Here is a 15,217-nt window from a genome sequence, read left to right as displayed (position 1 = left end):
AATGTGCAAGAAACTGTGCTAGATGCTGGGATTGGAAAGATAAAAGTTCATCCCTGCCCTCTAGGATTTCACAATCTTACTGGGTAAGGGAGACAAAAACTGGAGTTAAAAATAGAGCAAGTGGTATAATAAGGGAATGTTAGAAGTGAGGAGACACTTGAACCAGATGGACAGTGGGCTCAGGGAGGCTTTGCAGAGGACAGTCATTGGAAAAAAACTAGAAATCACCAGTTGAAGATGCTCAGACGGACTTACAATACAGAATATCAATGGGCCACCCTAGTCGCGTCTGACAACACGGACAAGCCAAGTAGTTATAACTGAAAGTCAACACACAAATAAAATGGAATGCTAAAAGGGTTTATTTATCTATATGAAGGCAAGAAAGGAGACAGCGGAACAAAGATCACATAGGCTAAATATAAAACAGACATCAAGAAAGTAGACTTCAGTCTACCCCTATTTATGATTATATTAAATACAAATGGACTAAGCCCTTCAAATAAAAACCAGAGATGTTCAATCTTAATAAAAACAAAAAACAAATTTTAACATATTCTACTAAAGCCCAAGCATGTGAACAAGAAAGTTATATGGTTTGAAAATAAAAGTATGGGGAATAAATACAGTGGAAACTAGAAGAAAACTGGTGTGGTTATTTAATATTAATCAAAGTACACTTTAACACATATAGTGTTATCAGAGATAGAGACATTTTATAATGAGCAAATGGCCAATTCATTAGATGACATGAAAATCTTTTAATGAGCCTAATGTCATTCAAATACATAAGCAAAAATATGAGACGACTACAAAGATAAATATACAAGTCCACAATCAATTTTTGAGATATTTTAACTCTCCTCTCTCAGTAGCTGATTATACAAGAAGATAAAACATCAGTAAGGATATAGAAAATTTGAGCAACATCAACCAACTTAACCTAATTGATATTTATAGAATGATATACCTAAAAATTGCTGAATACAAAATCTGACCGTGCCATGTGATGTCAAGGAGGCAGATGAACTGGAACTCTCCTACCCAACTGGTGGGAATGTAAAACAGTACGGCTGCTTTGGAAAACATTTCCATGGTTTCTTAAGAAATTAAACATACACGTGCTCTCTGATCCAGGCACCCCACTCCTGCCCAAGATAAATGACAGCTTTGTCCATTCGAAAACTTGTACATGAATATTTATAGAAGCTTTCATAGTAATTGCCAACAATTGGAAACAAACCAAATGCCCATCAACAAGTGAGTAACAAATTGTGTTTGATCCGTCATATGGAATGGTGCTCAGCGGTAAAAATGAGTGAACTATTGATGCGTGCAACAGGGTGGGTGAGTTTCCAAATAATCATTCTGACCGAAAGACAGAAAAAGAGCACACAATGTTATAATTCCATTTATATAAACTTTTAGAAAATGCAAAACAGTGTAGAAGGGCTGGATAGAAAATCAGGATGCCTGAGGGTGTGGGATGGGGGTTAGTGGAGGGCAATGTCCCAAAGGGGCGCAAGGAAGGCTTCAGGGTGACAGATATGTTCACTGTCCTGACTCTGGTGATGGTTTCACAAGAGGGTCCACTTATGTCAAAACAAATATGTCCTACTTAGTGTATGTCAATCATACCTTAATACAGACAAAGATAAAAGATGAGCAAAGCAACACAAATGTGTGAGTTTTGAACAGATACTTCATGAAAACAGCAGGAAAATGGCCAATAAGGGCGTCACAGGTGCTAAGCTTTATTGTTCATTAAGAAAATACAGGAGAAATCCATAAACTACTTTGTGTCCACTAGATTGGCTAATTTTTTTTTTTTTAAGCAGTAATACCAATCCTTGGTGAGAATGTAGGGTAATGGAAGCTCTTGGATTTTGGAAACAAATGTAACAACCACTCTTGGGTGTTTTCTCCACGGTTGGCATTCATCTGGGACGCAGCAGGTCCACCCTTGGGCGTCTGCCCAACAGGAAGGACAGCAGGTGCTCACAAGGAAACCTGCATGTGACCGTCCACAAGACATACACCAGCCTTATTTATAGCCGCTGCAGACTGGAAGCACCCCAGGTGTCCTCTAGGCCCATCGTCTCCGTCTCCATTTCTGAAGAGGTGCCGCCTTAGGAAACCAAGTACGGGCACAGGGTTCCCTCCTGCTCACTACCATCTATGCCACTGGGAACAGCCTTTGCAAAGGTGCAGAGCTGTGATGTCCAGCCCGTGACACGTTAGACTCCACACCCACAGTGTTCACTGGGTGAGAGGTTGCCTGCTCATGCTGTCATTTCTACAGGCTTCCGTGGGAAGCCACGCTGTGATCAGGACCCATGTGCTGCTCTCAGCATGCATGCTGTGCCCAGTGTGTAGGAGCGGTTGATGCATGTTAGTTAGTTACTGAGGATCCTCCCCGAGCCTCTGCCAGAGAGAATCCCACCTGTGAAGCATCCCGACTCCACCTACAGGAAGCTTACGTTCTATCCAGCTCAGAACTGGGCTCGTGGGAAAACCGGCCCACCTCCCATTCATGTGCTCAACTTTCACCCAGCAGGATGACACACACGGCAGTGCTGGCATCAGTTCATGACCTTATCTGCAGGATTGTCGTACGTACTGTCCATCACAGCCCTACCGGCTGTGCCCTCCCCAGCTGTGTTTCTGTCCTGGGCGCCTCTCCTGCCGGCTCTGTGGTGGGTGATGCAGTCACAGAGGAAGGTGGCTGGGCCTGGCCCTTTGCAGCTGGCTTGCTGAGAGGAGATAGCTGTGTGGACACAGAGCCAACAATGACGAAGTTGTGTAGGAAGCCATGAATATGTCATGTTTCTTTGGTGTTGAGTTCAGTGTGGGCTGAAGACATTCCCTTTTTTGTGTTTATTTTTGGTTCAACTTCTCATGTGTGAGAAGCTCCGTGGGCACCCTCCAACAGTGGCCCCCTTCTCTTGTTTGCATTCTTCAGAGCTGATTGGGGGACACAGAAAACAGCCACAGCGTATTCCGTGAGGTTTTATTGTGCTTCCTGTCGACTCCTATTTTACCAGAGAAGGTCCTTTGAGACCTTCAGTCATCTGACTGTACGGAGTGAGCTACTGAGGCTAGACAGAGATGGTGTTTGATTTCAAACACTTCATTGGTGGTCGAGCTGAAATCAGAACCCAAGAATTCCTGTTCAACTTTTTTATGTGTTTTCGAAGCCAAAAGTAAGGTCACCAAGTTCCCCCTCCAAACTCAGTTGAGCCCAAGTTCTGTCATTTTCCATGAGACTGCAGGTAGAGCCTGCTGTTCCTGTGACACGGCCCAGAGCAACTGCCTGGCGCTGTGTCCCTGCTCTGCTTCTTACTCACGGAAGATCTCGTCTCTTCATCTATAACATGGGACTGTCTTGCTCACACTATGGAGTTGTTCAGAGGGCCAACAAGAGTTAGAAGTCATGAAGCCAGATAACAATGTGGCACTAGTCTCGTAAGCATGGTCCACTGGGTGTCTAGTACTCTGCTGCCCTCGGGTTCTGGTCCAACCTGGCCGTGCACTCACCCAAGGTGACAAACAAATGGATGTGGCTCTGTGCGTCAGTCATTCCCTTCACTTCCCACTTGCTGGGACGAGGCTGCGGTGCAGCGGCTGGAAGGACAAGATGCGAAGAAGGAGCATCCTGAGGCCAAAAGGACAGAGGAGGGGGCAGCGCATAGTGAGTGGGATGGCCACAGTACACTTGCTGCGAGTTGGCCATAGAGTGATTCCATGCTAGCCTAACGTAGCGTCATCTGCAGACACCCGCGACGTCACATCGCACCCTGCCCTCCTGTCAGCTTCCTGTACAAGTCGTCCACCCCAGGGATTAAAACTCAGAACATCTTCAACCTCAGGGACTTTGTGAACTCTGTGGAAACTGTTTGGGGACTCTCTTCCTAACTGAAAGTGCTATGTCTTGGCTGCAAAGACACTACAGGTGTCTTGGTCAAAGACACTCCAGCATGAGGCTCCTCTGAATGTAGAAATGTCTGTTGTCCTGGTGACAGCACTGTCAGTAAGAAGGACACCTGCAATCTTCTTCCTCTGCTCATGGGCAGGCCACTGAGAGCCTGAACACTGTTAGGCACTGACACCCTTGTCACTGTGTTGGTTGGGGCGGGGGGACAAAGAGAGACGTGGGTGGAGTGAGAGAGCAAGTCACCGAGAGATAGATAGAGAATATACAAGTCGCCAGGACTATCCCCTCTGGCCCGAGCACAGGAAGGCACAGTATAGTCACCCCAAGTCCATTAATGAGCTGGAGGTGGCCGTTTCTGAGCACCCCCCTGCCCCCAAATGTTGCCGCATCCAGTGGCATCGTGGGGCCAGCTCATTGGGAAGCCTGTGGGTGCCCCACTGCTGGGTGCTATGTCCTGCCAGCAGAAGCACGTCTTGATCAATGTGCTTGGCAGGGCTGCCTTCGGGCTGTGAGACAAACTGGAGGAAATGCTGGTTATGTGGCCAAAAGATGGCCCAGTTTGGGTTTCCTAATTTGTTCTGGATCCTTGACACAAGAGAATATCTGATGAGCAGAGTGACCAGTGTATAGCCAGAAGTCTCGTCCACTCAGGGTTTGTTGGCATGTGGACTCCTAGGGCCTCCAGGCCTTCCTGGCCGTCTGAATGCATAATTGTGCAATCTGGGACTGGGGTGGGTGGATTTCCAGGACAGGAAGGAGGCCTGACGTTTAGTGCAGGTACCCTGGCCCTCGTGGAGCTGGGAGCAAGGGGATGCACTCCCACGACTCTTCCTGTTGGGGAGGCAGGGGGTACGATGCAGGCTGTGGCAATAGGGTGTGCATTCTCTGGCTCCTGGAACCTGCGCTGATTCCCCCAGCTAAACAGGATCACTTCTTTCCAAACTCCGTGTCACTGAACCTCTCTAATAATAAACTTTCAGTTACAGTTACTCTTGTCTGTGGCAATAGTATTTTAGTCTGCAGGCTGTTTGAAGACAGATCCATGTTTGAGTCATTCTTCCCCCACAGAATGTAACCCACACAGCAGCAGTAGTGGCTATGATGCTGCCGATGGTGGTGATGGTGGTGATGGTGATGATGGTGATGATGGTAGTGGTGATGATGTTGGTGATGGTGATGATGGTGGTGATGGTGACGGTGGTGATGATGATGGTGATGATGATGCTGATGGTGATGACGGTGGTGATGGTGATGATGGTGATGATGATGGTGATGATGATGGTGATGCTGCTGATGGTGGTGATGGTGGTGATGGTGATGATGGTGGTGATGGTGATGGTGGTGATGGTGATGATGGTGATGGTGGTGATGGTGGTGATGGTGATGGTGATGGTGATGATGGTGGTGATGGTGATGATGGTGGTGATGGTGATGATGGTGATGATGGTGGTGGTGATGGTGGTGATGGTGGTGGTGGTGATGATGATGGTGGTGATGGTGATGGTGATGGTGGTGATGGTGATGATGGTGGTATTGATACTTGATGGCAGTGATGGACACCTCCTCTGACCCATGAGCTAAGCTAGGCACTTTGACCTGTACTCTCCCTAATCCTGACAACTGCTTTAAGAAAAAAAGGAATTATTTCCCAAGTTTTGCAGGTGGTAAAAGTGAAACCCAAAGAGGTTAGGTAACTTGTCCCTGGTTATGCAGGTTACACAGAGCTGTGCTGACAGGATTGGGTCAGTTTCTGAACTAGCCTTCTTCCTCCTTGGTGTCATCAGCAAACAGTTTAGAACGTGTTGGTGAGCATTTCCACTTTTATGTGGAAACACTGTGGGTTAAGGAATGTGCCTAAAAGAATTCCATTGCAGTGTAAATGTCAGGAAGCTTCGGCAGCCATCCTCAGATGCCGCGTACATGCACAGTGGACCACACCATACACGCCCAGACCGGATTTCTCTGACATACAGTTTGAAGAATTAGTGTGCCGGAAGTGGCTATCTTGTGTGCTGGAGATTGGCAAGTTTTTATGCTTTTAGGTTGCTAATTTCCAGATTTGGGCAACTACAGTCTTAAAAATTATTCACCAGTATCTTGGGAAACATGACATCATAGGTTTGTTGAATTGAGGCTTAAAACATCTTCAAAATAGAGGGTTTGAAAATGAGTAATAGAATTTTAAACTTAGAGTTGAATGTGGAATAAAGGGACAGTTGGATGTCTCCTTCCCAGGGGAGCTATGACTTCTTGCTGCTTTAAAGAAAATGAAGGTGTGAGCAGGTGAAGTAAATAACAGCAGCAGTGGCCACGGGCACTCATATGTGGCACTGTGATTTCACCCCATTTCACAGATGACTTAGAGGTTAGCTAACTCCGGCAGCAAAGGTCATTGAGCTTGTCAGCGTCAGAGGGCGGATTCCAAACCATGCAACTCTGCCCCCGAATCCAGCTACATCTACTGCTCTCTTCTTCTCCCCAGAGTCAGAGAAAGAGGTGACCATGACAGCAGCTTCCCCACGCCCAGGATGGGGATCCCAGCCTCCAGTGTGGTGGCCTCACCAGGCGTTCCCAGAGCCTTTCTGAACAGGCCTCAGGCTGAGCTGAGGGCTGACACATACACCCATTGGTGGAAACTGCTTGAGGGGCTATTCGTTGTGGTGGCATTTTTTTTTTCTCTCTCATCTTACTTTCTCTTTTCTAAAGGAAAAGCAGTTGATTTCAGCTAGGACTTAGACAAAATAAAACAACTTGATGACAGCTAAGAATCACATCATCTTAGAAATAAAACAATCCTACAGGTGGTGTCCATTCTCCTCCTTTGACGGAGGAAAGTTGAGTCTTAAAAAGGTCAACTGACTTCTTCAAGTTCAAATGTGAAAGGGGAAACTGGAACCCATATCAACCCCCATTTCCCGATTTCCAGCCTGCTAAACCAGAAGCTATCCTGGGAGGCTGGGCCCAAATATTTTTGAAAATAACCAGACATAGGAGTCTGGGCCACTAAAATTCAGTAATGTCTGCACGTTTTAACTAGGTCCCAAGATACGCACCCCATTGACTCAACACTGACCACGTGCTCCAAGGGAGGTGCATGTAGAAAATACCAATGGGCCAGATTTTTAAAAATGTATGGTCCACGGGCGCACACCACACCATGGAGTATGCCTGTAGGACAGCTGTAACTGTTGTGAGAGGCTCAAAGTTGGAAATTACTGTTTGTCATGAAGTTTTGATGGTACCATAGTAAGAGAGAGACTACTGAGATTTCTAGTGTTTTTATAGCTGTCTTGGAGGTGAAGACGATTGGGCCTTGACTTGTATGGTGGCAAAAGAAGGTGTGATGGGAACACATCCTCCTGGGAAAATTTATGAAAGAGTGCGGAGGGGATATAGGGGCTGCTCCCTGAAAGGCCATGTTGGCCGATCATGGATTCGATATTATGTGTAATTGCTAACCCAGAGAACCTGGTGACTTCCGGGTGCAGAGTACTGCTGGTAAAGGAAGAGGACTTGAAGGTGACTTAGGTGACCAGCAAAGCCACTTCCTAACCACCGGGATGGGTGTAGCGAACCAGGTGACCAAGGAGCAGTGTAGCTGGGGAGGTGGGGTGATGGGAGCCCTCACATGCTGCTGGTGGTCAGTTAAGTGGTGCGGCCGTGCTGGAAGCTGTTTGGCAGTTCCTTGGTGAGTTAAGTGTAGCTACCACACCGCCCAGCAATTTCAGTCCTGGGTGTATACTCAAGAGAATTGAAAACATAAAAACTTGTACTTGAATAGCCATAGCAGTCTTATTTATATTGGCCAAAAAGTAGGAAAAAACCCAAGTGTCCAACAGCTGATGAATGAGTAAATAAAATGTGCTGAATCTATCAAACGGCTTACTCTTCAGCCATAAAAAGGGAGGAGGCGCTGACACGCTACAACGTGGATGTACCGTGAAAACATGTGCATGTAGAAGAAGCCAGACACAGAAGTTCACATGTTGTGTGGTCCCTCTTACACGAAATGCCCAGAACAGGCAAATCCATGAGGACAGAACGTCCCTGAGTAGTTCTCGGGGGCTGGGGTTGGGTGAATGGGTACAAGGTTTCTTTCAGGGTGATGGGAATGTTCTGGAATAGTGTAATGGAGGAATGGAATAGTGACGTTTGCACAGCTCTGGATATACTAAAAACAACTGAATTGCGTGAATTTCATGGCATGTGAATTAATTTCAGTGAAGTTGTTATTAAAAACCAGTGCAGTAACGGATTTCGGTCCATCAGTGCAATGACAGCCCCTGTGCTCGTACTAGGTGTGCATTTCCGATTCCTGATGTGTTTAGTGCCTGGAAAGTGTAGACTCGGTGCCATTTTGTTGTGTGGCTGAGGATGGGAGCTCACCTGCTGCTGTTTTGTTCCTCGGCCCTGCAGGATGAGGACCCCCATGCTGAGAGCGCGCTGACCTATGTGGCCCAAACGTCAGCTCTGACCTACGCCCCTGCCTCCCGGGCCAGGTACCCCGCAAGTGGCCCGCTATGGACCCTCAGCCGGCGGCAGCCCGACGAGCTCAGCCCCAAGGTGGACGGTGGTGTGGAGAAGCGGAATCTGGTTGCTGCGCTGGGTGCCTACCTAGCTATGAAGCCCCCCGAAACCCCCAAGAAGGGCGACCCCAGGCCAAACAAATTGCAGTTTCCTTGGAGGGTGCCAAGGGTCCCTTCAGCAGCGGTGGCCCCACAGAAATGGTCTGCACCTCCAGAAGACCTCAAAGATGCCCCAGGTACAGGCGAAGGTAAGTCAGACTCACCACCCCGCTCTGGTGTTCTGCTGTCCGCTCGTTCCTTTCTGGCACCTGCCCAGGGCTGGCCCTCCATCGCAGTCTTGGCCTGTGAGATACCTTTTCACCCAGTGGCACTTCCCTCTGGGGTGGCAGAAGCTGGGTGCGGTGTGAGAAAGGGTCCATGCTTCCTGTGCTGTTGGCAGGAGAGGAGGCGGTTACACCCACACCATGAGAATTCAAGCAGGTGAGGCCGGAGGGAGAGGTGGCAGCCCCTCCAGGGTCAGGGACGGCCTGTGCGTCAACCTCTTCCTCTGCAGTTTCAGTTTCATGACTTGATGGATGCAGATGATGAAATGGGAACGTGGCCAGATCTGGCCCCCAGGTTGTGTTGGCTGCATAGTGTTTTGGGAAAGTGAACATGGAGACTTTAGATTCGGCATGTGCCTTCATTTTGTCACCATCCGCTGGTCCCATCACACCCAGCTGCCCTGTCTGCGGTTGTCTGCCTTGTCCCCTGAAGAATCCAGTCTGAACCCAGTGCTGCTCCCAGTCCCTGAGTGGCCCATAGACATGTATCTTAGCCCCACACCTGGCAGTGTCGTGACCTGAGATACGCCCGTTAGGCTCATCCACAGGGAGGAGGGGCATTTACTGGCTCCTTCTCCTCTAAGGTGCAGACGTTTCTGATCTGTTATTTTCTAACAGGCTTTTCCTAAGACCATTAAATATAAAGTGAGATTCTGAGAAAAGATGACTCCTCCTTTGAAGGTGAACAAATAGTAAGAGCAAGCAGAACCAGGCTTTTAGAAACTGTCGACTGAGAATCGCATTGACATTAGCTCTCTGTCTGCAAGTGGAGGCCTGGGCTTGCTCTGACAGTGTCTTCCGCACGCGGCTGCTTTCCAGCTACATGGCTCTCTTGTTCCCCCTCTGTCCGTATAGTCGCTTGGGCTCTTCTTAAATTGGAGACATGCAAAGGTATAATTAGAGGGAAGGATGGATGTGTGGCCATCACTGATGCTTTCTTCTTGGAAAAGAAAGGTGTGTGAGAAACAGCTCGTGTGTCTAAGAACTGAGCACGTAAGCACTCATGGGTCGAACTGACATTTATACCTGCGGGCTTGTCCTCCCTGTAGGGCACCTTTCCCAGCAGCACCTTTCCCTCCGGGGCTGTTTCTTCTCCCCTTTAACCATGCACCACTCACAAATCCCTTCCTTGGGTTGGCCCTGCTGCCTTCTGCGCTCCACAGCCAGTAAACTCCAGCTCTGCTCTTCATGTGCTAGTTGGACTTTCATACGGTCTCTATACTCACTGATCTTCCCCAGCTCAGCACCACTTTGCACCTCTGCTGTAAATAGCCTACTAAAGGTCACCTGTAGCCATTCGATGGCCAAGCAGTGGCCTCTGCTCAGACCTCCGGGCCCTCTCCCTGGTGCTGACTGCCCCTCTCCCATCTTCTCCTGCGTTGGTGCTCCCCATGTCAGGCAATGTCGGGCTGTCCTCTTCTCTCTCTCCCCACCATTCTCTCCTCTTAGCTCATCCCCACAACTGAAAAATCCCACTGTTGCCACCATCTGTCCTAGCTGTTGAAAGTAGGAGGAGGTAAATACTGCTGGCCCAGTAAGGAAGCCCAGGGGAGCGAGTGCAGAATGGAGGTGCTGTGCCCGCTCAGGCCGCACTGCCCACAAGCCTTCCTCCTGTTACTTGGTACCTTCCCATCCTTTCCACATCCTCTTTGAACATGCTCGCTCCACTCTCCAGTGACCCTTCTTAACTGTATAATTTTGTCGGTGTTTTCTTCTGTGCTAAGTTGCAAAGTTGGCTTTCTTTTTATGTATACTGTCTTCCCAAGTGCACCGTGTGCTTTAAGAAGAGTCATGTAAAATGCCAATCACAAAATAAATAGAAAGAATTGTACGATGAACCCTGTGCAACAGCGGGCTTCAGCCAGTAGCAGCTCGTGGCCTCTCTTGCTGCTTCTGTGCACCCGCAGCCTCCTTCCTCTCTCCCTTCCTGAATGATTTCATATGCCAATATTTCAGTATTGTACTGTTGAACGATACGGCCTCTTGTGTAAGCCTAACCGCAATAGCTTTGTCATATATTAAAATGAATAGTAATGTCTTAATATCGCTGAACATCTAATTGGCTTGTCATAAGTTTTCTTTACAATTGGATCTTTTTAAAGCAGACTACAAAGAATGTCCACTGAATTGGTGGGTATATCTGTTTTAATCTACAGAAGTTTCCGTCTCCCCCTTTCCTTGCAACTTGTTTATTTATTGGTTTTAGAAACTAGTTCCCATGTCTCATAGAGTTTTTTGCATTCTGGATTTTGCTGATTGAATCCCAAAGAAAACCTGCACCTCTGTATTTCCTGTAGACGAGGATCTAGTCCAGAAACATGGCCATTTGTGATCAGTGTTTGGCAAGAAGGCCTCCAAGTCTGTGACGTGTCCTTCCACGACGGGTCACTGTCTAGCTGTGTCTCACCATATCAGGGGCCACTTAGCCTCGCTGGCAGGTTTCAACGTGACTGTTGTAAAAGTGCTCGACCCCCAATAACATGAGCGCCCCTCACCCCACCCACAGGCTCCACCCTGCACTTTCCTCCAGGATGTGTCCCAAGTTTGCAATTGTACATTTGGGTGATTACCTGATAAGTGCTTGTCTCCCCTTGTAGACCTTAAGCCTTAGGAAAATGACAAATTGTACCTCTTTTCCCCCCATTTGCACCCCAGGATCCAGCATGTGCCGGGCATGATACTTGATGAATGAATGAATGAGTGGATTCTTCTACATCAGTGGGCTTGTTTGCTCTTTATATCAACCTTAAAAGATGACGTTATTTTCAATTTGCTTTTCCTGATGAGAAAACTGCAACTTGAGAGGGTAAATGCTAGCTTATTCCAAAGGCAGATCACCTGAGACAGAGTTGGAGCTCTGAAGAGCCAACTGTCCAAAATGCAGATTTAAACACAATTTATTTTGTTCCTCTGGCTAGTTGGTCCTGGACTCTAAGAGGGAGTTCGACAAGTCTCACCATTCTGAGGGTATTTCTGAGTGGGATCTGAATACTCTGCTGGGTTAGCCCACTTGGTTAACGTAGAGGCAGATTTCAGTGAATGCCCTTGGTAGCCATCCCTGGACAGTTTCATGTCTGGCGTTGGCCACCAGCACATGTCTGGTCCCCTTGTCTTTGCCAGTTAACATCTGGGCACATGACTCATCTGAATGTGAATCTAACTGAAATATCCTTTAGAAAGCAATTTGACAGCCAACCCTACCACCAACTGAGTCACATAATCAATGCCAAAACTAATTTATAGTTTTTGTTCTTTGTCTCATTACATGTAACAGAGAGAGAGTGCAACTCGGTGTTCAGAGTTCTATTAGTACAAAATAGACGGCCTGACTGAGCAAGGAGTGCTTTCACCCAGGTGGCAGTTTGGCACTTCTCATTTAGCCAGTGAGTGGTGTACGCCACTTAGCTGTCAAACCCTCAGCGCCTCAAGTTGGAAGGAGAACACATTTTACTTTACTTGTGTTGTTTTCAGTGAAAATAGACAGGAAGCTGACATATGATTATGCCTAGATCGCCCGGGTGGAGGCCCAAATGAGGATAGAATAAAATAATAAGCTCCTTCTGAATTTATCTGAATCGTTTGCAAATACCTGATAGGTGGCTTCCAGGAATTAAAGGAACTACATAGTCTTTAAATAAAAGGAGCATGGTAAATTCCTCATGATGATAATGATGGTGATGGTGATAATGGTGGTGATGACGATGGTGGTGGTGGTGGTGGTGATGGTGGTAGTGGTGGTGGTGATGGTGGTGGTGGTGATGGTGGTGATGATAATGATGGTGATGATGGTGGTGATGGTGGTGATGGTGGTGGTGGTGGTGGTGGTGGTGGTAGTGGTGGTGGTGATGGTGGTGGTGGTGGTGGTGATGGTGGTGGTGGTGGTGGTGATGGTGGTGATGGTGGTGATGGTGATGGTGGTGGTGGTGGTGGTGGTGGTGGTGATGGTGATGGTGGTAGTGGTGGTGGTGATGGTGGTGGTGATAATGATGGTGATGATGGTGGTGATGGTGGTGGTGGTGATGGTGATGATGATGAAATGCATTTAGATATGGCTATACTGTGTATACTCATGTGTACATTGTGATAAAGGAACTTAGGAGCAAAAGCTGTTGTGCATAATCCTCATCCCCTGTATTGAAGAGTTTAGCAGTGAGGTTATCTGCACACTGTGGCTTATTCTCTAACGCTTCTACCATTTGTCTGGGGGACCCTTTTTAGGTATATCATCTCATACGCAGCAGTCGTGCGTGTGAGTTGATCGCCTACCCCAGGCCTCATGTATTTGATGTCCTGACATTTCGAGTAATTGCTCTGATAGAGCCCACTTGGAGCATTGAAGCTACTTAAAATGTCGTTATAAGCTGGCCGGATCTCGGAATTTTATGGTGCAGTTGATGGAACAAAAGAACATCCCACTTTGATGTACGTGGTATTTGATTGTGCTCTGTGCTGTGGTCCCTCTGCGATCCACCAGGGCTGGCTGGACTTTTTAAAAAGGATTTCCTCATTTCTCTTCATGCTCCAGTGACTGACAGTGAGTGAGTGCCTTTGAGATAACTCCGTGTGGCTTCCAGCGGCTGTACGGGAGATGATTTCTAATACGCGTGAATGTTCTCATCAGAAGCTGCTCGGCCACTTAGAATCTTCCATTGAATACCTAAGGTATTTAGTCGTTATTTTTCACTAGTGATAACCTGAAAAGTTTCTTTTTTGGTGAGAGGAGGCAATTTCAGAATTTTTATTTTATTATTCCATTTTGAAGGTTGGATATTATTTCTTATTATAATCATTCTAAGAGGCCCATGGAAAGACTCCCCCTGTCTCTGACCTTTATCTTAAAGAACAGGAGTTTTGTCATGTGGCAATCTCTTTCTGCAATCTCTTTCCCTCCAAATAATGAGATAGAACTAAAGGAATCTGAAGGAAAAAAGATGTGTGGTGACCCTCAGAGAGAATTTTTTCTGACTTATTAAATGTTAGGACAGAATATGGTGTTGAGAGAGGGGCACAATTTCACATTAACTCCATTGATTATCGGACATGTGGAGACAATCTAGGTGCTTTATTTCATTTTATTTTCTCAGCAACCCCTTCACATGGGGATTATGGACTCGGTTTTACACAGACAGAACCTGAGGCTGGAGGGGCTGGACAGGATACCGTCAGTCACAGACAACAGTGACCCTGGGTGGCTGCCGGCAGGACACACCAGTCTTCTCCAGGGCGTTACCGTGCCTTCTCTGGAAGGTTGTGATGCTTACCTGTTGTGGACCTTTTAGGGTTTCTGGTCTGACGTGCCCTGCATTTGACCAGCAGAAGTACCTTACACTCTGCCCACTCCGAATAGGTATAAAACAGAACACTGCATGGTGGGAGGTGTGCGGAGAGGTTGTGGGCCGCTGAGAGTTCCCACCACACCGCTGCCCCCCGACATCTGGAACTGACACTTGCGCAGCACCTACAACTTTGCCAACACGTCATCGTCCACTCAGCGTCCTTCCTACTTGCACCTCGCATCCAGTCTGTCAGCAGATCTGCCAGACCTGCCCGCCCAGCACCCCCAGGGCTGCCCAGCCTGCTGCCCGAACCATCCTCCCGAGACCTGCATTATTGCAGGAGCCTCGTTTGGCCTCGCTGCTCTGACCTTGTCCCCAGCCTGCAGGAAGTGCTCAGTTTAAATTGTAAATTAGATGATGTCACACGGCTCCCCATCTCACTCAGAAAAAACTGAAGTCATTTTCGTGGTCGAAGACCCTGCATATCTGGGTGCTCCCCGCCCCACTCCTCTCACTTCATGACCTACTGGTGCCCTTCTTGCAGGTCCATTCCAGCCACTCCGGCTGCCTTTCTGTTCTTCCACCCTTCTGCCCCAGGGCCTTTGCACTGGCATGTCCTCTGTCCAGAGTGTCTTTCCTACAGGTACCCTGGGCTCATGCCTCACCTGCTTCGGGTCTCTGCTTAAATGTCATCTTCTCAGTGAGCTTTTCTCCAATCATCCTTTATGACATAGCATCCTCCCTCCCTGCTCCCATATCGTCCACACCCTAGATTTGTTTCCCCACTGCCCCTATCAGTACCATACATTCTGTGTGTTTATGTTTTTATTTGTTTATTTTCTGTCTCTTCCAACATGGATGGAAGTTCCATGAAACTGAGTGCTTTGTTGTATGCTTTATTCCTGCACCTTGAAATGTAGCTTTGCATAGAAATTGTGCAATAAATGTTTGTGGAAGGAAGGGGTAGAGGGAGGGAGGAAAGACAGAGGGAAGGAATGTTCCTTCTCCTGAACTCTCCTGTTTAAATTTGAGGACCTCTGGGAGAATAAATTGCTCACTGATTGTAACTACCTCGGCCAATGCAGACAGCTGCCTGCACAGCATCCTGGGAGAGGGATGTGTGGGGCGAAACGGCGGGGCACCTGTCACACGGGGACC

At 47.7% G+C, this 15,217-nt stretch overlaps 1 protein-coding gene across 5 annotated transcripts in view; it reads left to right on the top strand.

Annotated features, from left to right (window-relative positions):
- Positions 1-15,217, top strand: part of PTPRN2 (protein tyrosine phosphatase receptor type N2) — a 406,465-nt gene that overhangs the window by 152,415 nt on the left and 238,833 nt on the right. For all 5 annotated transcript variants that reach the window (XM_081038718.1, XM_081038717.1, XM_081038716.1 and 2 more), the window contains one exon: positions 8,351-8,708. In XM_081038718.1, coding sequence (XP_080894844.1) covers positions 8,351-8,708 — 358 coding nt within the window. The remainder of the gene's footprint in view (positions 1-8,350; positions 8,709-15,217) is intronic.

This window comes from Rhinolophus hipposideros, assembly GCF_964194185.1.
Source record: "Rhinolophus hipposideros genome assembly, chromosome: 25".
In the NCBI taxonomy this organism is placed as follows: domain Eukaryota; kingdom Metazoa; phylum Chordata; class Mammalia; order Chiroptera; family Rhinolophidae; genus Rhinolophus; species Rhinolophus hipposideros.
The sequence above is the reverse complement of the archived record's forward strand: the minus strand, read 5'-3'. Positions and strand labels throughout refer to the sequence as shown.